Source organism: Amborella trichopoda, chromosome 6 (genome assembly GCF_054954075.1).
Source record: "Amborella trichopoda isolate Santa Cruz 75 chromosome 6, AtrichopodaSantaCruz75HAP2 v2.0, whole genome shotgun sequence".
In the NCBI taxonomy this organism is placed as follows: Eukaryota; Viridiplantae; Streptophyta; class Magnoliopsida; order Amborellales; family Amborellaceae; genus Amborella; species Amborella trichopoda.
This window is the reverse complement of record NC_142341.1, coordinates 1,562,286-1,588,992: the sequence shown is the minus strand read 5'-3', so window position 1 is coordinate 1,588,992 and position 26,707 is coordinate 1,562,286. Positions and strand designations below refer to the sequence as shown.

The window sequence follows — 26,707 nt, the reverse complement described above, 5'->3', positions numbered from 1 at the left end:
TAAAAAAATGGTATGGATCTTGTGGATCATTGAACACTTGAAAATGGACCGTCCAAATAATGTGTTACAATGTACACTATTTTTAAGACTTGAAATCCTAATTTTTTTTTTATAACCATAATGATCAAGATCGAGATGATTGATTTGAAGGTTTTTCTACAGGGAGACTATAATTTTCAATGAGTTTTGGCTTGAGGCTTTACTTTTTCCATAAACCTTGGCTTTATTTTAAACTTTCCCTTAAAAATAATAATTTTAGAAAAAAGAAATGGCTTGTTAGAATAACTAAAGCCTCACCTCATAATTTATCAAAAATTACCATTCAAGCCTTGGAAAACTTTTACAGCGAGCATCTCGGCTTGAACATATTAGTTGTGAAAAAAAATTACATTTTTAAGCTCTAAATATCGTGTATATTACAACAAATTATCTAGATTGTCCATTTCACTCTAAACTTAAGTGTTCATAGATCCGCAATATATGTACTAGTTTTTTAGCTTTAAATTTAATTATCAGTGTTGGAAATTGATTTAGATCCATCATGGACATTTCGGTTGCCGAAAGTACTTTCCAGATGAGGATTTGAGGTGAGGCTTTATTTTGTTTTCTATAGGGTGAAGTTTCTATAGGGCTCAGGCTTTATGAAAACAAAATAAATCCTCACTCGTAAGTGCCTTGAGTATCGGAAATCTTTAGGGGGAAATGGATAGTCTCAGATGATTGGTTGCAATATACAATATTCTTAAAACTTGAAATCTTAATTTTTTCACAACTATAATTTAAGCTGAGATGATTGATTTTTTTCACAACTATAATGACAATTTTTTATGGGTTATGAGATGAGGCTTTACTTACTTTAATAGGGCTGCGGATAAACAGAAGGACAAGACACAAAAAGGTACGTCAACAAAACTTTGAAATACCAATTTCACAAGGGTGTAGTTTGCATACGGATGCATCCATAGCTGTAGAGGTAAAGTGCACCTTAAAACTTTATCATGGTATATAATTTTGAAGTAAAAAGGTTTTAGGATTATCTCAAAATCTATTTTTATATCTAATTATAAAATTTTAAATTTCAAAAATGGTTAAAATCAAGTAGATCTATAAACATATGAAAATCTTGAAAATGGATGGTGTAGATAATATATTGTAAAATGCACTATTTCTGATATTTAAAAAATCTTTTTATTTTTCATGGTCATACATCTCGATGTCGATATGATCAATCAAACGGTTTTTCAACATTAAAACTACATTTTCCAGTAGATTTTTGAGGAGCATCCGTAGTTCTACATTATAAGGTTGCATCCTTATATAAACTCTCTCCATTTCACAAGTCTCTTCCAGTGGATTTTTGAGGAGCATCCGTAGTTCTACATAATAAGGTTGCATCCTTACATAAACTCTTTCCATTTCACAAATCTCTTCCTCCTCAATAGCCTTTGGCAGTGTAACCAGCACTGCATACCCGCTCTATGATTCTCTCCTTTCTTCCTGATAAGACTAAAGGCAAATAGGCAATGTGCAGCTCTAGAATGACACTCATTTCCCATAGACTTTAGAGAGAGAAAGTCTATATTGAGGACATGAGAGAGAGAATTCACAAACCTAAGGTCAAACACCGCAAGAGAACATCCATCAACCAAAAGGGTAACTTCTTCAATTAGAGGGTCTCTCTTCTATATTGAATTACCAAAAAAAAAAAAAAAAAACAATGTTTTTGTCTATAGGTACGGCACTGTCCGATGAAATTGGACGGCATGGATAAAATGGCTATGTCTGTGGTGGAACTGTCACGGACATTGCATGTCCACAACGAGAGTTTTTAATACTAAAAAATACGGGCACTCGTAGATCCGTAGCTGTTTTTAAGACAAACCGTATGTTCGTGGCGAGGCGAAACACTATTCAATTTCACCTATAGGCATTTTTAAGATTATATATATATATATATATATATATATATATATATATATATATATATATATATATATATATATATATATATATGGAAAAGTCCCAACGCCTATAGGCGAAAATGAATAGTGATTTCGTCTACTCTCATTACCATCCAAATTTCATCGCGCGGTTATAATTGTCTAATAGTGTTTCATTTTTTTCTACAAATCGGAATGACCTGAATTTGGAGGGTATGTATATCTTACTGATGTGCATCTAATAAAAATATATAAATTATCCGTAAAAATAAATTGACCAAAATATCCTTAAAATATTTTGGGGGAATTTTGGTCAAGTTTTTCATGTAAAATATTTTTTTTATATTTTTAGAATATTCCCTTATTTTTTATGAATACACAATCCAAATTTTAAGTCATTCCAATTTATAGAAAAAAATGAAAAATGAAACACTAATGAACAATCGTGACCACGTGATGAACTTTAGATGGTAATGGGGGTAGGCGAAATCACTGTTTATTTTCACCTATGCGTATATATACATATATATAAACGACCTAGATTGAATCTGGACCGATCTGACAGTCACGACCTCATTTCGTATTTGAATTTAAATTTTTTATATAAATCCAAATAACTCGAAATTTCAGGCATCCATTCTTCTCATCAAGACGAGCCTATTAAAAATATTTTAAAATACTTCACAAAAACTAAATTGACCAAAATATTCCAAAACGTTTCAAGAGTATTTTGGTTAATTTATTTCTTGCAAATTATTTATTTGATATTTTTTTATTAGATTATCATATTTTTGAAGAATACAGGCCTAAAATTTCAAATTATTTGGACTTATAAAAAAAATTAGAATTAAAATACGAAATGAAGTCATGGCTGTCAGATCAACCCAGATTCAATCTGAATCTGGGCCGTTGGGCTTATATAAACATGTGTTCATATGAGCTAGTGGGCTAATCTCAACATTTTTCAATATTAAATAGTGCATCTCTTACAGGGTGCTCTGATTAATTTCATGAAAGAATGACATATATGATCTAGTCGGAATATGTAATAAATTTTTTTTCTTTCTTTTTCAATTCTTCACAGTCTAGATCACTTACAAGCAATCTTTTTACAATATGATAATTTTAAATAAAAGAAAAAAAAAAGAATACAATAGGATCTCAAGAACTTGAAGCCATTTAAAACCTATATTTCAATAATAAAGAAAAAACAACCTATGCTCGGGAATAAAAAATATAATAAATAAATATAGAAGAAACAAAAGAGAGTGCCGAAGATTACCTCAATCGGACTTAGTACACCCTACACCGAGTTTCTTCCTTCCGATGGTGCTCGAGATCTTTGATTGGTCTCTTGATTTCTCATTCTTATGGCAAAACCCAAACAAATGGACATGAATTCCAATCTAGAACTACCCAACTAAAGCCTCAATGCTTAATTCTAATTCAAGTCCATTACCTTGATCCTTATGAGAGATAGGAATCAAGAAAAGAGGGAGAAAACTACTAGTTAAAGATGATCCATTTGCTGCCCACAAAATCACGTAACCAAAACCTAGCTTGATTTAGAACCCATGAGAGAGATCGAAGCTTAATCTAATCTCTTGATTTAGAACCTATGAGAGAGATTCAAGCTTAACCTAACCTAGCTTGAGCATGCCCCCCTTAGGATAGTTTGAACGAGAGAGGTATGCTAAGGTGAGGTGTGGCCCCTTAGGTTTCTTGGAGAGAGAAAGAGTGACCTATGTGGGGCGTGCTCCTTAGAGAGGGAAGACAGAGAGATTCTATTTTAGAGAGAAAAGAGAGAGTAAGTAAGAGGTGTAGAGATCAGAGAGGAGAATGATCCATTTTATAGATTATTTATGCATTAGGATTTGCCATAAAATTGTAGGAGTAAATCTAGGCCGTCGATTTAAGGAGATTTGTGGGGTGAGAGATGTGAGTCATCCATTATCACATCGAGATGCTAAAGAATGTGTTAAAACCTTATCCTCCGCTTCCTAAACCTATTCCCATCAAATAAGTTAAATATGAAAAATATTTATTTATTTTCTCTAATAGTAAATATTAATTCTTTATTTCTCAATCAAACCTTCTTGATTCTCAATATTTTCTAAAACCATATATTTGATTAATTATTGCAAGTAGGCTTTTCTCCACAAAAAGAATGCCAACTAACATGAGATGCCTCTCACAATTTTTAACAAGAAAAGGCAATCTCATATAGGTGAGGAGTGCCACCCTTTGATGGCCACTCATGGGCCCCACCCAATTATCCCATGTGATTCAAATGGGCATTCAATAATTATGGAGTGTCTCAGCTATTTTAGAAACAATAAAAAATTTATTTTTAGATTTTTCAAACCTCTTAGTTTAGTTAAAACTTTATAAATGAATTTCTCTTGAGTTATAAATCTAAATGACAAAATTAAAATATCAGAAGATTAATAAAAATGCAAATAAACATTCTAAAAGTCAAGTAACATAAAATTAATTAAATTAAATTATTTTGATGGGAATCAGATCTAAATAAGTCTAGGATTTAATCAACGCATATGAGCATTCCACCTTCAACTATGGACCACGATCTACACCAGCTTTCTCAAACTGACACAATAATTCCCACAGTCCACTGCAGGGGCTCATGATTGGACCGCCAGAGTTAATCAATGGGCTAGGGGATGTAATCCCAGTATGTGAATTTTAGGTTCTCCCCTAGAGACAAACCATGATCCGCCAGACCATGTTACAACAATGACTCTATGGTGCATAGGGCTATTCTCTCGTACATGTACACGCTTCACCCTCAATAGTGAATTACTATCTCAGTACGACTAACTATGTACATATCATGTGATGATACGATGATGATGTTTTAGTCCTGTTTCTATAGACTATTCATCATACACAAGGGTTACACAGTCCCTCGGCTCTTATCCAGGCATATTCCGACCTCATCAAAGGCTAACCCACTAAATCTTCCTTGGTTTCATCTCTATGTCCAGGTATCTTAGATTTTTCTAACTTGATTGGCCTAACTCATCGAGCCTAGTTCGAGTATCAGCAAATTGCATTTGTCTAATATGGCCCACAAGAAGATCACACTCCCATTAAGTTATGTTTCACTATATAAAATGGTCATACAGCACAGCAGAGACATAACACTTCAAACAAATGACCATTGTTATGTAAAAAATTCAATATCATCGTGTTTTATCATTTTCAAAAGAAACCTTCCTCTTCCTTACCATTTTTGTCTCGTTGTCGACACTCACCCTTGAGTCCTCCCTTTCAACACTGAAAGTACTGATATGCGTTAAGGATATGATCGCTTATATTACAAAATGATATTTTTAGTTATTTTATACAAAAGATTAGTGCTTTGACCGCCCCTCAGCAGGCACATATACATAAAAGCACGCGTGCACACATGCGCACTCGAATATTTTGTGTTTTTACTGGATGTTGGACATATTCTTTGGGATAAATATTTATTTCATCAATTTTGGTATTATTTAAGTTAAAGTAGTTTATGTTCAAAAGTTCCTCTTTATTTAAATAATAGAAGTACATTTAGAGTTTTACTTTGTCAATTTAGAAGTTTTTTAGGAAAAAGATGAATTGTGTTCTATACAATCTAAATTTTCTTTCTATTTAAACAAGAAGTTCATAACAAAAAATTTTATTGTCTCTGTACGAATCCAATGTATAGATTTATTACTTGAGACAGTTTACACTGTGATAGCATCTAGGCGTGTTCCTCATTTAATAGATAGTGCGTTAAATCTTTTAAGATATATCGTGGAGTCCAATTTCCTAAAATACTAAATGTTGTATATCATATATATATATAATAGGTACCTCTTGGGAACGGGATAGGGGTCGTGGTGGTAGCACCTCCACACCCTAGTCACCATATTGTAGTTTTCATTTCCATTGACACCATCTTACTAACATCTTAAAAAAACTAATTCCAGAACTATTTGGATAGGGCCGGTCTTCTCCACTGAATTACCTGATGATTTTTTTAATATTAAAAATAAAAGTTTTTAAAAAGAAAAACATATTCTAAATTTTTTTCGAAAGATCATGACAAATATGATATTAGGTTTTCTACAATTTCTTCAATTCCTTTAAAACCATTGCATTAATGCGCTATGGGGGCGCAAAAGTCGGTCGATCGTTAGTTTCTTTATTAGAGCCCCAGAGTGCATATAATGCCATTATTATTGGCGCTTATGCATCCATATCGACATGCATAAGCCCTAGTTAGGACACATCTTAACAGATAATCGGTTCTCCATGTCCATTTATGAATAAAAATTAGGTCCACTATTCATGGGTTATAGCCGTTTTTCCATTTCGGATAATGCTCTAAATATTTCTCCCACCTATTTAATGTAGAAATATGAGAAATGCCTTTATTTCTAAAGGGTGTGATTTATATAAGTTTACCTTATGTACGTAAATAGGGTTTTGATACGTTCATTTTATTTTGGATGGTATATATTTGTCACATCTTTTTAAAACAGTATCAATACATGATACGTCTTTTAAGATTGTGTTCAATCTACACCGTCTAAATAAAGTGAATGGTGAAAATTTAATATAACTTTATTTCTACAAATAAGAATGCAACCATATATAAACTTTTCTTTTTTAAAAAACAAATATGGTAATCTCCAAACAAGGGCCTAATACACAACATGTATTGTACGCCATAGTACATAACAGTGATTTAAAAAGCGCCAGCTTAGCACGAAATTACCCCGTTCGACCCAAGATTCAGTCATCCCATTCCGATTCTGTGTATATATAAAAAAATGGCCATGTCTAGAAGGGAATCGGCGGTTTCCTATAGTAAAACGATGATTCTATACAGTAAAGCGGCGATTTGGACCGCAATTCACCAATCTTGACTGGTTTTTAGCCAGTTCACTGTTTTCACGTGTTTTTTTTGTGGTTCATAATTTTTTTTGCATAGTAAATCGATGATTCAGACCGTTGATTCACGGATTCAGGCCAGTTTTTGGGGGCCCCGAACCGGGACACCAATCTATTTTAAAGAAAAATGGTTTGCAAGGGCTGGAGCCCTATTAAAATAAGTAAATCCTCAACTCATAACTCATCGAAAATTGCAAGTCAAGCATTGGAAAACCTTTACATTGATTATCTCAGTTTGAATATTAATTCAAGCTCTAAAAATAATGTATATTATAAAAAATTATCTAGACCATTTATTTTGCCTTAAAATTAAGCGTTCACAATTCCGCAAGATCTGTGCCATTGTTTTTTAAATTTCATTGTCAATGTTGGAAATTGATTTTGGAGCCATCATAGATATAGTCGCCAAAAGTACTTTCCGAACGAGAATATGAGGTGAGACTTTATTTTGTTTTCATAAAGCTTAGGCCTTATAGAAACCTCATCCGTTTTTTAAAAAAAATTGTTTCATGCAGCAGGGACCGCTATTCTACATTTACGGTCCCCCGAGGTATAAAGCATCCTTCTTAAAGGTGGATGCAAATAGGTGATCCATCTAAAAATAATTGAAACTAACAGTCCAAATGTTTTCATAATAGATTTATTGTTTTTAATTTTTAAAAATTATTTATTTTTTCATGCTCATGATCTCCATGTTAGAGTTTACAAAAATAAAATTTTAAAAGATGACTCATTTCTACATGAACTCATAAACCGTGTCCTTTTTAACTCAGTTGTCCATCTTTCTCCCACTAATAACCCCTTATGGTTGGTGGCCTCACTAATTACCTGAGAAACCGGAGGTAGCACACTAGTACGTCATGAATATGTTACTCTCTATGGAAAGTGGAAAATCATGTGTTTTTTTATTTTTGCTACTCTTTTTGGACTATGGGAAGTGTAAAAGCGAGTATGTTTTTTATATTTGCTACAGTTATTGGCCACTTATTCTTCAAATATTTTGGAAATGTTCAATTGAGGTCCTTATGGATCCCCCTTGAACGTACTTTGTGCGCATCCCACCTCGAACCTCAAATAAAAAAAAGAAGAGCTAAACTACACCACTAATCTTAAAAGTACTTATTTTTGTATTTAACCCCTGAGTAAAAAAGAAGTTTATTTAGTACAAAGATACCCACTTACAATGCACATTTTTTTTTTCAAGGAAAAAAGTCAAACGAGCATTGTGTCGGATTGGCTCCGTTTCAAACAATGTGTCGGTTTGACACATATTGTGTCGGATTGACTTTATTTTTTCAAATAAAATCGTTCGGGCATAAAGTGTGTCGGATTGACATATTATTTAAAATGAAGCTGGTCTAGCACATAACAAGCACATCGCTTAAATTGACACCTGTTTGATACACACTGTGCCGGATTGATATCAATTAGAAAAATGAGATGGGTTAGAGAAAGGTGTGTTATAAGGGGGTTTATTTTCGTCCTAAAAGAAGCTACCTTTGCAATTGAGGGGTAAAAACAAAAATAAATAATTTTGGCGTTGGTGTGTGGTTTACATTGTATTTGTTTTTGTTTTTTTTTTGTGTGGTAGGGGTTTGGGGGATGACTAAAAAGTGGGGTCAAGGGGTATCCATAATTTCCCAATAATTACGATGAGCAAGTATGAATGGCCTAAAAACAAGTTGAAAAATAATTTTTTATAATCTTCTTTAGTTTTTTAAATAAGTTGAAAAATAATTTTTTATAATCTTCTTTACTTTTTTGTATGGGTGCGGTTTGTATAAGGTTGCAAAATTTTATCACAAGATATAATTTTAGCTTAAAATTTTTTTAGGATGGACCGAGAATCTATTTATAAACTTTTTAAAGTCCAAAAATGGTTCAAATCAAGTACATCTATGAACACATGAAAATCATAGAAATAGACGGTCAAGATACTGTGTTGCAAGATGCACTATTTTTGAGACTGGAATTTTTTTTTTTTTTTCTTTCACAAACCTCGATATCAAAACGATCAAGTAGAGGTTTTTTGCAACATCAAAATAGCATTTTCTTATGGGTTTTTAAGGTGCACCTTAATTCTACATTTTAAGGTTGTATCCTTATATAAACTTTTTCCTTGTTATATACATGATTGTGGTAGTCAAGATTTTCAGCCTATATGTGTTCTTCTTCAAAATAATTTCATGTTCTGAATGTATCACCTTTTGGTGGAATTCCTGTGGGAAAATGGTCTTTAACAGTGATAATCCAGTCACAACCCTATATCCTTTTTTCTCGAGAGGAACAAAGTTATTGAAGAACTGAGTCATGGTGATATTTTGTATTGCAAGGAGATAAACTGGACTCAAAAATAAAAAGCAACACAATTGAACTTAAACACTCGTAAAATACACTAAAAGAACCAACACCACATTCCCACCATGCTTTACATAATGCATATAAGAGACTCGACAAATAAACTTACTATTACAGAATGCATATAAGAGACTCGACAAATAAACTTACTAGTACAGAATGCATATAAGAGACTCGACAAATAAACTTACTAAAAACAGAAAAAAAGAAAAAAAGAAAAAAAGAAAAAAAAGAGCAAAAGCACCATTTGATTAATGTGTTATTTGGGGCACTAAAGTCGGCCAATCCTTGTTCTTTATCAGAGCCTCAGAGTGCATACAATACCAGTGGTATTCGTGCTTATGCATGCATCTTGTTCTGCCTGTCCATTGACGTGTAAAAATTAGAATGTTTGATCTACTATTCATGGGTTAGAAAATCTTTTTCTCACCTATTTAAGCCAGAAAAACTGGAAATATCTTTATTTATGTAAGGTGTAATTTGAATATGGTTTTCTTATTTATAAAAATAAAGTTAAGGTATTCTACACCGTCCACTTTATTTGGACAAGATATAGTTGACACATCTTTTAAAACAGTCTCAATGCAAGATACATCTTTTAAAATAGCGTACATTAGTGTTCAATGTACACTGTCCAAATAAAATGGATTATGTAAATTTAATACAACCTAATTTCCACAAATAAGAACACAACCTTATATAAACCTTTCCTTTTTAAAAAAATAAATATAGTAATCTCTAAAATAGGGCCTTGCACACAACATGTATTGCATACCATTGTACATAATAGTGATTTAAAAAATGCAGGTTCGAGACATAATTACCTGGTTCGACAACGGTTCAAGTTCGACTCAAAAAAACAATTGTGCATTATAAGCGGAGTATTTTTGTCCTAAATATACTTCCTTTTTACTGGGCCCAATATTACACCACTTAATTTGAGCCATCCGTTTCTTCTATAACCAATTTTTTTATTAATCTAATGGAGAAAACATGATCTTACTCGTTTTTTTTTTTAAGATAGATTGAGAAGTAAACTTTTTGTTCTTTTTTTTTTAATTTTTTTTTTATTTTTTAAATGTCATGTTAATTAAGTACGGAAGTGCTACCACCACGACGCAGCCTCTTACCTAAAATTTTGCCAATAAGAGTGTTGTATGACCACTATTAGCCGTAGGATCCCACTTCTATATCCCCCTGTACGGATGCCTCCGGGACCACCACTCTATAAATTGCATGGGACTTGGTTCCTCTTTACAACCAAGAGACTAAGCCCCAAGTTTTTAAGCATTGGTCCTAGGTTTTACTTCTTCTTATTTGAAATGGGGAGCGATTTTATGTGGGTTTTTGGGTTAATTCTCTATTTTTTCATGGTTTTTGAGGGTTTAGTGGTTAATGGGCAGAGAGTGAAGTTCTTTATTTTTGGGGACTCACTTGTTGATGCTGGTACAAACAATTACATTAATACCTCCAAGAATCATCAGGCGAATTTCCTCCCCTATGGAGAAAATTCCTTCTTTGCAAAGCCCACAGGCCGTTTCTCAGATGGGAGAATCACACCAGATTTCATAGGTCAGGCTTTTTCCATTTATTCTTTGATCTTTGAACTTCTGAATTCTTTTAATTTATGTTAGTAAATTTTATTTGGGAATTTTCATATTTTGATTTTTTTTAGTGATTTACACCATCAGGGGAATTTCCTCTACTAGCTATTTTTTTTTAGCGAATTTTTGTTGTTAGTAGAGCAATTCTCATGCTTTAAGGTACTGCTCTATTAACCAAAAAAACTCAAAGAAAAATTCAAAAATTGGGTTGCCTTATGGGCAATTTTAAAAAAAAGAAAAAAAAGATGGGTTGACCGACATTCTTTGTAATTTCCACCTATAAAAGAAATTTTTTTTGTATAAATTATTTTTTTTACTTTTTATTTTTTGGGATAAGTTTTTTAGGTGCTAATGTTCGTTTTCAACCACTCCATCAATCTTAAAAATTTTATGAGTGATTTTCTTTTGGGTGTGGTTAACTCAAAGGCTAGATAAAACCCCACCTCAAAACGTAGTCAGAAAATGCAATTCCAACGTGGAATACCCTTATTACAGTCTGAAAATATATTTTCGACAATGAAATTTGGAGCTCCAAAACGAAACAATCCAGATGCCATCCTACACTATTTCCTAGAGCTTGAAATCCATTTTCCAAGAGTCACACTTGTCTGTCATCTTTGAGAGGATAAATTGGATATTATTCTGGTGTCCGAAAGGCAATTTCTGGCAAGATTTGAACCACGACACTAAGTTTTTTTAAGCTAATATTAGCTTTCGACCACCCCAAAATTTCTTGAAACTTTTATTATTGCTTCTCATATTTGCCTGTGCATGAACAGCTCTTTCATCTTCTCTTCTGTAAGGTAGACAAATATAAAGCTATTTGCCTTTCATCTTCTCTTCTGTGAGGTACACAAATATAAAGCTATTTGCTCAATTTCTTTTGGCTATTACATAAATCTCTCTCTCTCTCTCAATACATTCATGCACAAACACACACATCACACCATCCTTGGTATGACTTTTCCTTTTTCCTTATGTTGCCACTCAAACGCCAACATCAAGTGAATAAATAATCACACACACCACACGTCCTCAGAGTAAGAGCACACAAACCTTACATATTTTTTTTCATGGTGGCGCCTTTGTTCTTTCTTGGTGTTCTAGGCTTCCCCACTTTTGACTTTTTGCCTTTTTCTTTATGTTGTCACCCACTCTTAGAGAGAGATTGATGCAAAGTTTAAACAGCTTTGGACGGTGGCGATTAACATAAAGAACATACAATAACACCATATACACAATCAAGCAACCAAATTTCCATGCGGCGATTGATGCACCCCAGGGGTTATGCTACAGTATGCTTCCTCAGGAGCATAATATCCCTTCTCATAAATTGATATCAATTGTTTTTTTTTTTTTCTCATAAATAAATAATGAATTTTAAGCATCGCATCATCGTTTGCATGAGAAGATCTCAAGGCATGGCTGGTTTTGGCGTTTTATTCAGTCCCGAATTATGTATTGGGATTGTATATAATGAGACAATTTACCTTTGATGCAAGGTTATTACCATTCCTTACAACTATTTGATGTGAAATTTGATAGTTTTGATGTGTCATAAAGCTCGAAAATATTTCTTTTAAAGTTTGAGCTTGGTCAATAGAATAACTAATGGTGTATTTAGAATTTTACCATACATGGCACTACTAGTAACCTTACATATATATAGGAAAAATATTTTATTTGATGTGGGACGTAATCCCACATTTACGTCTCACACATCAAACATCATTCATATTAAAGATGCATGCCAAGTGGTGGTCCCTAAAAAAAAACAAACAAAAATTATATATATATGAGTAATGATCCTATGAAACCCTCCTACACCCATGTGTGTAGGATCCCAAAAGATCACCATTAAATTTGGCACAGATCTCTAGAAAAGTTATCACATGAGTGTGAGACTTGACTTTTCTAGAGATCTGTGCCAAATTTAATGGTGATCTTTTGGAGTCCTACACACATGGGTGTAGAAAGGTTTGACAAGGTCATTTCCTCCTCTCTCTCTCTTTATATATATATATATATATATATATATATATATATATATATATATATATATATATATATATATATATATATATATATATATATATATATATATATATATATATATATATATATATATATATATATATAAGAGAGAGAGAGAGAGCAAATATCCATTGGAAAATATTGTTTTAATGCTGAAAAATCCTCTAATTGATTATCTCGATATCGAGATGTATGAGTATGAAAAAAAATGATTTGAGTCCCGAGAATAGTACATCTTGTAACACATTCTCTAGACCATCCATTTTCAATATTTTTATATGTTTATAGATCTACTTGATTTTAATCATTTTTGGATTTTAAAATTTTATAATTAAATATGAAAATAGATTTTTGGATAATCCTAAAAACATTTTACACCAAAAGTACATGTTGTGATAACATTTGGTGGTGCGCCTTATTAGAATTGTTTAAAGTTGCAACCTTCCCTGCCCTTTCTCTCTCTCTATTTAATAGAATTGTTTAAGGTTGCAACCTTCACTGCCCTTTTTCTCTCTCTCTCTATATATATATATATATATATATATATATATAAACTATGTATATAATTTAGATGTCTTTTGCATTTAATTTGAGTTTTTCTAGTCCCATGCTTGCTTTCTATATTTTCCTTTTTTTCTTAAATTTTCTAAAATTATCTGCCCATATATCAATTATTCTATACCCATATTTTTTATACTTTTTCCTGAGATTTTTTGAACTTTTTAGGTTCCTTTTGATTTTGTTTTAATTTACAATTTTTATTTTCTTTTTAAACTTTTTAATTTATTTTTGACTTTTTAGAGCCTTTGGGCGATACTACTCATCCAAGTCCAGTCGGACTCGGAAGAGTTGCCCACCTAAGGCCAAGATTTGAGTCTAGAGGCGGGTTACAGAACATTACTTCTAACCCCACTCCTCTCTCTCTCTCTCTCTCTAACATTGCTTACACCCTCATTCCCCTCTCTCTCTCTCTCTCTCTCTCTCTCAAAATCTTCATTTCATGTCATTTACAGCCAAACTCGCGAAGTTGCCCCTCATCCCACCATACTTAGAACCAGGCGCGGATCACTCTCATGGAGCTAATTTTGCCTCAGCTGGTGCTGGAATTCTTAACAAAACAAACAGAGGCGAGGTATCTTTTATTCATTTAAATCCTTTATTTTTCAGACTTTCCTACAAAATATACCAATTTATTCAGTTCAAATCATCTTGAACCATGGCTAGTCCGATCTGGTCTTGCTAACTATGTTAAATATTCTTTGTAAGGGAATTTATCCAAATATCCATATGAAATAAATTGTTCAACATTTTAACTATTTGCGATTAATCCAACATAAGATTATGTATTTTTTTGTGGGTATTCTAAAATTGAATCGAAAGATATGAATAAATTCATAAATTGTTCATATCTTTGATAAATAGTAATGATCCTATGAGACCCTCCCACACTTATGTGTATAGGACTTTAAAGGATCACCATTAAATTTGACACAGATATCTAAAAAGATTAAATTTGACACAGATCTCTAGAAAGGTGATCCTTTAAGGTCCTATACACATGGGTGTGGGAGGGTCTCATAGGATCATTACTATTTGATAAATTCCTCTTCTTCATATCTAAAAATTTAATGTGTGGGGCATTTTTTTTGTGTTAGTTTTTTTAAAAAAATGGACATCACGGGATTATTTTTGCCATCTTACATTTTATATCATTTTTTTTGGCAATAATACAGTTCATTTTACCCCCCTCGGAGATTTTTTTTTTTTTTTTTTTAAGTGAAAATGACTTTTCAAATTAAAATTTGTTGAAATTTTTCAGGTCGTGACGATGGACATGCAAATTGAGCAATACTTCAATCTCAGCGAGAAGTTTAAAAGAAATTTGGGGGACGCAAAAGCCAATCAAGTCCTCTCAAATGCTGTTTATTACATGACCGCTGGGCTCAACGATTATAAGGTGTTTGTCATGGATTATGAAGACCAGTTATCCTATTGCAAAGACGAATTTGTTAGAAATGTCATTGGCAATTTATCTACACAAATTCATGTAAGTTTTATATTCCATTGTTTTTTTTTTTTTGTAGAAGTTTGGTTTTTAAGAAGTAAAGGTTTATATAAATGTGCAGTGGCGCAACCTTTTTTGTAGAAGTAAGATTAGAGTAATTGACATTGTCGATTTTATTTGAATGATGTAGATTTGATACTATTTTAAAACATATATTATCGTTTGAAACTGTCTTAAACGACATGTTAAATCTAAACTATTCAGCTAAAATGAACATAATACAACACCACAATCTTGCTTCTACAAGTAAGGTTGCTAATTTATATACACACCATAGCCTTTTGAGAAATAAGAATTGGACTGTTACTCAAAGTCCGTGCCATAAAAATAGTTTTTTTTTTGGATGCAAGTACTATGCACTGATGGTATACGGTACAAAATGGACACATCCACCACTTCCACTGTTGTATGGTGGTGATTAACATGAATGCTTTAAAGGGCTCAGTGTAGTTAGTGGACAAACAATTCTTAAGTGATTAAAAATTGTGTGGTGATGAATAATAGAAACAATAGTCTTTTGAGAAATAAGTATTGGAGCATTACTCATAGTCCATGTGATAAAAATAGTTTTTTTCTCCCGTTTTGTTGGATGCATGTGCTATGCACTTGTAGTATGCGGTTCAAAATGGACACATCCACCATTTCCACTGAGGTGGTGATTAACATGAATGCTTTAAAGGGGCCAGTGTAGTTAGTGGACAAACAATTTTTTAGTGATTAAAAATTGTATGGTGGTGATTAATACAAACAATTGTTTAGCAGAGGTGTATTTTCTCTATCCCATGTACAATAGAGGGAACATATAGAATAAGATCATTTATCTTTGATACAAAAAGATCATAATCAGCTTTAACCATAGATGTGAAATCAAGAAGTGCATAATATTCCAATGACCATCTTCCCAATCCTCAACAATTTATCATAGACTTTGAGATGCATGTGACCATCATGTACAAAAAGATGATAGTCCTATTGTATACAATCTCAAATCTTTACACCATGTATTATCTTCAAACAATATAGCGTTAAGAGTCTGTATACTTTGCTGCACATAAGTATAGTTTGTGAAACTCAAACCAATCACTTAATCAAGGAGAGTTGATGTGAGATACTAAAGTGGTAGAGACAATGGATGGTTGGTCTGAGTACCCTTAGCAATGTTAGTATGAACTATGAAGTGTTTCCATATATCTCCTTTCTTTTTCTCTTCTGCATTGTTGTGCCATTAAATTTATTTCTTTCTCTTTACAGCTCCATTTTTTGTGCTTACACGTAGTGTACTTTTCAGAAATTATATAAACGTGGGGGGGCTCGAAAATTTGTATTTACATCCCTCAAGCCTCTTGGTTGTACACCAGGTATGCGATCGCACATGGGTGGCAGGTGTTTGGCAACCGCTTCTTCTTTTGTAACTCATCACAATGATGCTCTCGAGAACCTTTTAATTAGCTTGACCTCCAAATTATCGGGCTTCCAGTATGTCTTCTTTGATCATCACGAGTTTCTAACTCCCATGATGGAAAAACCAGATCAACATGGTAAAAAATGCTTACTCTTACATATTTTGATATCGTTTTCACATTATGAGAAGGATTTCAGGTTATTAGATTATTTATATTTAGTATTAGAAAGTCACAATTACTACAGGCTCTTAAATGCGAAATTGGAAATTTAGGGTCGATAATCTTGACTTAGTGGTCATAGATCTTGAAAAAGAAAATATTAAACATGGCATGTTTTGAAACTGTTTTTCACCATTCATTTTACCCTTTCAAGGAGGTATCATTTTTACTACAAATGGACTCCAATAGATGCTTGATGATTGGAGGTTAAAGTCCAACAACTAGTTACCCTCAAGAGTGTAAGGAATAATAAAAATATATAAAATAAAAATAACAAACTAAACTTTATCGCTCCCTTATCGATTAAAACAAGTGTAATATATTCTAACGAACTCAACCATGTTATTCTTTAACCATATCCATGTTTTTTTAAGAAGAATTAAACTTTTAATTTTATCCCTTAAAACTCTACAACTTAAACATATAAGAATAACCCTAAAGACAACTAAAATTTCAAATAATATATTTTCTAAATTTTAGAAAAATATAAAAATTAAAAATCATTATTCTTATTTGTATCATTCTCCCGGGGCCAGGAGAAGCTCAACCTCAAGTTTGTTGAGCATAAACTTCTCAATAGGTGATGATGCAGTCCCATCATTCATTCTGGGTACTTTGTCTTCAATAAACCAAGTCATCAAATACTTTGTGTGCAACTTGAAGTCGAACATTGGGATCTCAAGTTTAATTTTAATATATCTTTCAGACTCACATGGTTGATTTCAAATACTACAGTACACATATCTTCTTTTCAATTGATTTTCAAAATTTCTTGCACGTTTGGGTTATTGAAATGGTCTTTTGTATCGAGGTCTACCTCTTCATATTCTTGTTCCTCATGTTGGAATCTATTAAATAAATCTGGTAGACTTTGTTATATTATTTTATCGATACGTTCTATCAAGTCTTTATTGAGTCTCTCAAATTTTTGATCTAATCGCTGAAATATTTGATCTACGCGCTCCATAACTAGATCAGTAATTGTTTGTGACCAATATGGATCTTAAGACTCTGATACCAAATAATGCAGAGAGAAAAATAATAAACTTGAAACATAAAAAATAAAATAAAGATCTTATATCCTCTTTCTAGGTCTGCAAAGGAGTCCACCCTAAGATCTTATTATAAGATCAAACTCTTTCGTTAGTCTCCAATCACTCCCTCTACAAAGAAGAGACATCTTCCCTTTAAATATAAACTTATAAATAATAATAAATAAAAATTGCAAACTAAACTCTATCTCTCCCTTATCTATATAAAAAATAAGTGCAACATATCCTAAACAACTCAACCATGCTAATCTCTATACACATCTATCATAAAAAAAAAGAAAAAAAGAAAAAAAAAAGAAGTAAATTTTCAAGTATATTCCTTAAATCTCTACAAGTTAAAAAGACAAGAATAACCCTAAAAAAAATTAAAAATCCATATAACATATTTTTTAAGTCCTAGAAAAATATAAAAATAAAATAAAAAATATATTTATTAAAAAAAAAATTTTTAAAATCTAAATAACATATTTTCCAAGTCTTAGAAAAAAAAAATATTATTTTTTATTTTTCATCGATGCTGCCAAGGGAGCATAGATACATGGTCTTCTCATATTTTCCGTTAATTTTTTAATGTAGCTTGACTATTTCAATGATATTTTCCCTTGAAAATTCAATTCTCATTTCCCTTATTTATCATTTGCTCCTTAGGTTTCGATAGTGGCCATGATGCTTGTTGTGGCAGCGGGCAAAATCGAGGGGAATACACATGTGGTGGAAAGAGTGGGGCTGCCACTTATGAGCTTTGCGAAGACGCATCTGCATATGTGTGGTTTGACTCGTACCATTACACAGAAGATATACATAGGCTTGCAGCCTACAAAATGTGGGAGGGGAATAAGAGTTGTGTGCGGCCGCAAGCTCTCAAGAATTTCTTCAATACAAGCAATGAAGACGTTTCAAAAGTGCATCTTGGAAGGAAAGGGAAAAAATGAATATTGACTCCCAAATCGGTATGTGAAATTCCAATTCTTCTTTTATTTCTTAATTTCACACAAGTTTTCTATAGTAGGATTGTAAAACTTTGAGATATATTTTGCGTTGCCTGCTCCCCTACTGACTCACCCAAAAAGAAAATCACTCATTCACTTTGTTAGGAAAAACTTTGTTTAAGATTATGCTCAGGATTTAGATGCATAGCCACTTGCTCGTATATAAAATATGTTGAGGTTTTTTATTATGTGGCATTGTCTACAGAGAGATTATTTATTTTTTGTATATGGGGATCACAATCATTCTTGTTTTTAAAATTCCAAAATGGTTGGTCGTAAGAGTGTCATTGAATAGACCTAAAGTTCCAAAAATAATAATTCTCGGACTTCGTGACTCACCCCAAGCCATCTAATTTGATATCTAATGAGTGGAAATGATTTCGACATTAAACAATCCAATTAAGGCCTAACTCTAAATTAAATCATAAATGTAATTTTGATATAAAAAATTCCTAGGATGATTTGAGAATCAATTTTCACATCTAATTATAAAATTTTAAATTATAAAAATAGTTCAAATCAAGTAGATCTAAAAACACATGAAAATCTTAAAAATATACGGTCTAGATAATATGTTGCAAGATATACTATTTCGCGGGCTCGAAATCTTTTTTTTCCTTTCATATTCATACATCTCGATGTCGAGATAATCAATTAAAATATTTTCCAATATCCAAACAATTTTTTATGATGGATTTTTGAGGTGAACTTTAATTCTGCATTTTAAATATTTTTGTAAAAACAAGCAATATTACAGTCACCTCTACCTCCATATGTGAAAATTGGACGGTTGGGATATGCCATTAATTGCACCCAAAATTGAAAAGAAGAAAAAATGAACTTCATAGAAATAAAACACTTTGCACGTCTCATTTTCACAATAAATAACGAGAGATAATATCCACCTTTTTGTATCAAAAGTAATTGGTCTTATATTTTACATCTCAAATTAATATCATCCAAAAGACAAACAATTGTGAGAGACTTCTCTCATTTGAAATAAATAATTTCTTCCTTAAGAATGTAAAGGCAATAATTTATTCTCTTTCATTATTTCATCTTATTATTAGGGCATCATTTGCATTTAATCACACATTATTAATGTCTTACATTTTTTATTTTAAGTTTATGTGCAGGAATTGGGGTAGCCATTTCTTAAACGATGGTTAGAGAGAGAAGAACCGGATGGCTGAGGATGATTCGGGGTTTTGAAGTTTAAATAATTGTTGTGCACTTTCTAGTTTTAGCCTATCTTCTACCTTTTATGGAACTTTCTTGTTCATGTTTTTTTTCTTAGTAAGGGTTAGGAATGGGCTCAATTTTGAGTGTCTAAGTTTAAATAATCTTTGCGGCTTTTCGAGCCCTCAATAAGTATTAGAAATGGACTCAAGCCACTGGCGGTCAGGGTGGTGAATGCACAACTTGCTGTCTTGAGTTTGAACTATTATAATGAGTTTTTCCATGATTTCATTTATCCTCGTTGATATTTTAGTAATATAAATTTTGTTTTGTTGAATTTTTTTATTTTTTTATTTTTTATTGTTTACTCCCACTTGAGGTCACTAAACTTACTCTCTTGGGCTAAAGTGCTACTTATGATTTTTTTTATTTGAAATTTCGAGATTGATTTTAGAATTCCAAGAAGAGCATTTTAAAAAAAAATATTTAAATTTTAAGTTCATAAATCCGAACTCTGAAAAATTGGATGACCTCAACATTAATTTTCAAGCTCAAGTAGAGTGCATACGATTTTCTTTTTATTTTCCTTTAGATACTTTGCTTGATTGAGGAGTTAGCATCTCCAAAACATGGGCCATATTTACATCTCCAAAACATGGGCCATAAAAGTATTCCAACTTTGAGTAAGTGAATAATATCCTCCTGCTGGAACATATAATCTGTTGGCTTCTTTATCATTGCTGATGCTTGTTTGTTTCGATTCATTGCTTTATGCATTGGATAGCATTGAATTGAGCATATATTATTTTGAAAATTTACATGATGAGATTATTTACTTTTGTTACAATAAGATCACAATTATTTTTATGTCGCAAATTCAGCACAATGTCTAAAATAAATTTTTTTGAATTTTGTGATACATTTTAATATGTTAGAATTCACATCCAATGGCTAAAAAAAGTTGTGGCCTTCTTGAACAAAAAATGAACGGTCTTATAATATACAATCCCTATTATTCTTTAAACCAACATACTATCAAGGTTTAAGCAATGACATACACCAAAATAAATAAATAAATAAATTAAAAAAGGCCGAACAGGAGCCAAAACCTAAGCAAGGTGCATTCCCAAAAGTTGGCAAGCAGAACTATTAAGCCCAAAATCCATGGACTATGCGTTTAGCATATAAGTGGAGAGGAGAGAATGACCAAAGCTCTACTAACAGAGAAAATGAACCTTACAACCTGAGATTATAATAACAAATATATAAGATTATAATAACAAATATCTTACAACAATATAATAATATCTATTATTGAGCACCCTAAGTTTTTCAATGAAGAATGTATTTTTTTGGGGTAATTCAGTGGGGAAGACAACCCCTACCTGTTTTTTCAAATAGTTTAAGAGTTAGTTTTTTTTGAAGGTGTTAGTGGGGTAGTGTAAGTGGACACGGAAATGAACAATGGATATTGATAAACAAAGGTGTGGTTTTAAAAGAAGTCAACCATAAATAATCAAAGACGTACTTTCAAAGCCTACCGAAAGATACAGTTCGGGTGCTGAACCACCCATGTAATTGCATAAAAATATATTTCCACCCCTACTTATCAAATTTAAAGCTTTAATATGTTGAAATGGAGAATATCTATAAACATTTTACAATCTTAAAAATAAATGGTCAAAATAATATGTTACAAGATGCACTATTTTAAGATTAAAAATATTTTATTTTTTATATCCAAATAACTTGTGGTTGAGATGATCAATTGGAGGTTTTTCAGTATCAAAACATCCTTTTCTAGTGGGATTTTGAGGTGTGTCTTACTATTATAGAATAAGTTTGTCGCCTTTTATAAACTCCTCCCCCCAATGGTCAGATGATAATTGCCTAAAGCACTATGTCTAATCACAATCATATTATTCTAAACCATTGATTTAAAAAACGGATCGGTGCCCCGGGCACCCAAAATACCCATCCGGATTGGTGAATCGGTGATTCAAATCGGGAATCGGCCGAATCGGTAAGATTAAGCCTTAAATAGATATCCAAAAAGTTATTAAAATTCATTATAAATATTTGTTTTTTAGGAATCCAATAAGAAAATGAGATACTACATTATTAACTTTCATTTTTTTTCATCAATTTACGAAAATTGAGATGTTCTTTCCCTATATAAACTTATGTTAACCATTAAATTTACATCACACAAAAGAAAAATCATAAAATTATCATGGATAAAATATATAATCATATATGGACTACAATAACGAATGGATTAAATCGATGAAAAAATGACCACTAAAATCTCGAATTAGCGGAAACCCTAATCTGCTAAAAAAAAACCCAAATTCTCATAACCTAACAAACTATAATCCAAAATTATTACAATCTAACTAACTATAATATTATATACTGAAATTGAAATTGTTTGTTTACATTTTATAGTTATTTATTACACAAATAGTAACAAATTCAAAATATCTTATATTATCATCTAATTTAAAATGTATTATTGACAACTATAAGAAAAATAATACATTATATGATTTATAATGCAAATAAATTAATAAATAAAATAAAAGATTTAGTTATCAATGTAGAAATTATTATAATGCGTACCAATTTTCGAAATAACACTTTAATTTTTCAAACATTTAATTTTTTAGGTTTCTAGAATAAATTTAGTGAAAGAGATTGTTAGGAGAGAGAGAGAGAGAGAGAGAGAGAGAGAGAGAGAGAGAGAGAGAGAGAGAAAGATATATATATATATATATATATATATATATATATTTCAAAGGGCCTCATTATATGAACCATATCTTTAAATTAATATTCCTAAATTTATGTTACAGATCACCATGTTATAGAAATAAAAAATATAATTTGACTAGTTATTCCTAGGTTGTATTAAGAAATACTTGTTGTATTAAAAAATACCTTTTATTTTTTTGACAGGAAATACTTGTTGTATTACAATTTATTTATTTTTAACAAGAAAAATATGATATTTGTTGTATTACCTTTTATTTTTATTTTTGACAAGAAAAATAAGAAGATGTTGTATTACCTTTTTCTTTACTTGTTGTATTACCTTTTATTTATTTATTGATAAGAAAAATAAAAAAATGATGCTACAAGGTACCTCTTATTTTTTTATACCTTTTATTTTATTTTTTGATAAAAAAATACTTGTTATATTACATTTTTTTTGGGCAAGAAAAATAAGAAGACGTTGTCTTACCTTTTATGTTTTTTTGACAAGATTTACTTTTATTTTTGAGTTTTTTCCTTTCATTTTTTTGATAAAATTATTTTCTTCTTTTTATTTTTTTTGAAAAAAAAGTATGACCTTTTAAATTTTATTTTTTTTCTTTTTATTTTTTTTGACAACATTATTTTCTTCTTTTTTATTTTTTTTAAAACAAAAATAAGACGCTAGATAGTGCATCTTTTATTCTTATTTTTGTTCCTTTTCTTTTTTTTGACAACATTATTTTCTTCTTTGTTTTTTTTTTTTTTGAAAACAAAAATTTGACACTCGATAGTGCCCAGGTTCGAACTTGAACGTCTAAGACGAAATCCTAAGTGATAACCAATTGCACCACCACGTCACCAAGTGTTTCGCTTTCCTTAATAATTGTCTATATTGAATAACCGTCTCAACATTGTATTACCGTGTTCAAATCCCATATTGAAGAAGTAAAAGAAGTTTGAGGTGAATAAATACCTCCTCAGTACCTCACTCGTTATCGTGTTTAGAAAAGTGGGCAGCGCGATGTAGCATGTAGTATATGGCTTTCCTTACAAAAGAGACCTTTGTTATCCCGATTTTTAAACAAAATTAATCCAGAGACTTGGCGATTCTCCTCTAGAACCGGTCGAGTCTACTCTTTTTAAAAGAATCGATACGGGATGACCGATTTGAATGTCGAACCGGGTGAATCCGTTTCAACTTGCCGAGTTTTAAATCACTGTACTAAACAAATACCGCAAAGTAATGGCTTCGGTCCTTTGCAAGATCATGACCGTAATTATGTTTACGAAACAGCATGGAAGTAAGTAGAGGTGAAACTGGGCAGCACCGGCCCAATGGGCCTGGAAGGTATCCCTCTAGGTCTGGAGTATTTATAGGGCCTGCCTGGCCTGGGCCGACCATGCCTGCTGCCTAGGGGCGGCCTGCTTTCACCCTTAGAAACAAGGTCATCGATGCCTTGACCATACCATCTTGTTACATGTGCTACTTATTAGGGAGGACCAAGAGTGTCCATTTTTATAGTTTTATAGGTCGTTATCGTGCAATGCTCCCTTTCAATGTTTTAATGGTGTGATGTGATATTGGATGCTTTATAATCAATTTTTTTACCCAGTTTGGATCTGAAATCGGAATTTCGGATCTTATCCAGATCCAGGTATGGATTCAATATTTAGATGCGACGGGTCATATCCAAATCCAAAATTTGGATTTGAATAGTTCAATTTTGGATCTGGGCAGACATGGATATGATATGGGTCCGATCTAGTTATTAAAATATTATATATATATATATATATAGTATTTTTTTGTATATATTATTTTATATCATAATTTTTTCGGATCCGATTACATCCAGATCCAGATCTGCATCCCATGTAATACTTTTCAGATTTAGATCTGTATCTGTATCTGAGTATTTTGAATCCAATAGTATCTGGATCCGAATCCTATGAATATTTTCTAAATTTAAATCCGGATCCAGAATCCAGATCCAATTAGATCCGGACCCCACTACTTGTGATATGCACTAGTGCTACCATTTTCTTTAGGTCCATGGACTTTGTGACTCAAAACCAATAATCTATATCAATAAGATGGAGAAAATACCATTAAAATGATATAACCACATCGAAAATCAACAAGGTGATTAGCTTAACCAATTTATCAACAAAGTTGCCACTTTAATGATTAGTTGTTACTTTAATGTGTTTATTTTGATAGAGTAACTCGTCTAGTACTTTTAAAAAAAGCTTTAGATTTTCATGCTTAGGTTTCAAATTATAAACAAGCAGGAGTATTTTGGTAGTTTAGCCGATGACAAAAGTGGGCAAATTATTTAAATACCCTACTCGTTCGTGATTTCAAATTTGGAGCAGGAGATTTTAATAAAAAAATATTTGTTCCATATTTGAAACGCAAAACAAGCGACGGTCCTTTCATCAGTTGGCTCGAGCAAGCTAAATGGTGTGAAGACCCATGCTCGTTTTATTTCTAACAAAAAAAACCAGGGATTTTAAGGTAAAACATGTTCAAAACTTTGAATCCAAACCAACAACAAGGAGTAATTACATCATTTGCCTAGGGCCACTTAAGTATAACAAACTATGAAATTACTCTTTCATATTCAAGATTCCAGATTAAAGATGGATATTTAATGCATTACTTTTCCAAAATTAAATAGAGATTGCAAATTTTTAGAGAATATGATAGCTAGTAATAATTAATAATTGAGAAAGGGGCTGGATCGTGGTGGTAGCACCACCACACTTTAGTCACTACGTCGTGGTTTTTATTTCTACTGACACCACCTCACTAACACCTTCAAAAAAATAACTCCTAAAATTATTTTAAAAAACTGGTAGGGGCATGTCTTATCGACTAAATTACCCAAAAAAAATAACTGGATATCTAAATGATCTATCTTCTTTTTTAGAAAAAAAATTCAAAAAAAATAATCTATCTTCTTTTTTATCCCTTCCCCCACTCCTAATACGGGTTGGCATGGCCTAGTTGGGATGGACCTTAACAAGTAATCCTATTCTCTTCCCCACCCATCCGTGAGGGAACAAAATTTGACAACCTGAAATTTACTACTAACCGTGCTCAAATTGTAATATTTTTTTTTTTTCTGGGACATTGTTACACTTCCCTAGCACACAATTTCAAGCGTGACAATTATGGATGAACATGACCTTCTTATACTAAAAGTAATTGGGCGTGGTTTGTATAAGGCTGAGGCTCTAAATAATCAAAATAGAGTGCACCTTTAAATAGTACCAAAATATGTTGTTTTACTATTAAAAATATTTATGATGGCTTGAAAATTTATTTTTATCTCTTATAATAAAATTTAAAGTAAAAAAATAGTGTAGATCGAGCAAATATATGAACACTTGAAAATCTTGAAACTTGATAGTCTAGCTAATATATCACCAGATGCATTATTTTCAATACTTGAAATTTCTTTTTTCTCATATCCATACATCTTTATGTTGAGATGATCGAATTAAGGGTTTCTCAACATAAAAACAATATTTTTTAATGAATTTTTGAGGTGTACGTTAATTTGATTGTTTAGAGCCTCGCACTTATTTAAACTTTTTCCAAAGTAAATATTCGTATAGTATATAATCTCCATTTTGAAATAACCCATCTATAGGTGTATTTTTCAGTACCATATATTTTTTGGGTAAAATTTATATAAGTAAGATAGACTTATCATTTTCATATTAAGAAAGAGTTACAATACTCACCTACTTGTGAATATTGAAAGACCACCCTTATTCGAATCTCACCTACCCTAAAAGACAATGTCCTTGGAAGGCAAGTGTGATCAGCTTCTCTCAAGATAGATTGATTCATATCAAACACCCATTCCAACGGCCAAGATCTATTGGCCTAAACCAGCAAATTAGTTGCCACCGTCCATCATGGTTAGGAGACTCCCCTACTGTCCAAATGAGAAGGTGGAAACCTTGTCCCCCATCACCAACTTCCAACATGGCATACCCATCAAGAAAATGACAGTCAGGCCTATTTTGTGCCGCTATATCTGAGCCGTCCATTTCTTATATGATGACTACAAACCGTGAGATCCACTTTCTATTTCAGGGAATGCCTACAGGTCTTGCTATAAATAGTATGAGGATCGGTTCCTCTTTAC

At 31.9% G+C, this 26,707-nt stretch overlaps 1 protein-coding gene across 2 annotated transcripts; it reads left to right on the top strand.

Moving 5' to 3' along the window:
• Nucleotides 1–10,442: 10,442 nt before the first annotated feature.
• Nucleotides 10,443–19,927, top strand: LOC18434570 (GDSL lipase). Of its 2 annotated transcripts, none has more exons than XM_088870061.1 (6): nt 10,443–10,814; nt 13,894–14,012; nt 14,700–14,927; nt 16,234–16,483; nt 18,268–18,569; nt 19,745–19,927. In XM_088870061.1, exons 1-5 carry the CDS (start codon nt 10,448–10,450, stop codon nt 18,549–18,551), a joined length of 1,248 nt encoding a protein of 415 aa, XP_088726187.1. In that variant the 5' UTR covers nt 10,443–10,447; the 3' UTR covers nt 18,552–18,569; nt 19,745–19,927. The 2 variants fall into 2 exon arrangements, with proteins under 2 accessions (XP_088726187.1, XP_088726186.1); XM_088870060.1 differs by having other exon boundaries at nt 19,734–19,927.
• Nucleotides 19,928–26,707: the final 6,780 nt, after the last annotated feature.

Coding starts and splice junctions, on each gene's coding strand:
- LOC18434570 (XM_088870061.1), top strand. CDS start 10,448: ATGCCTCCGGGACCACCACTCTATAAATTGCATGGGACTTGGTTCCTC. Junction 14,013..14,699: donor ACAAAACAAACAGAGGCGAG/GTATCTTTTATT, acceptor GAAATTTTTCAG/GTCGTGACGATGGACATGCA. Junction 16,484..18,267: donor GGAAAAACCAGATCAACATG/GTAAAAAATGCT, acceptor TTTGCTCCTTAG/GTTTCGATAGTGGCCATGAT.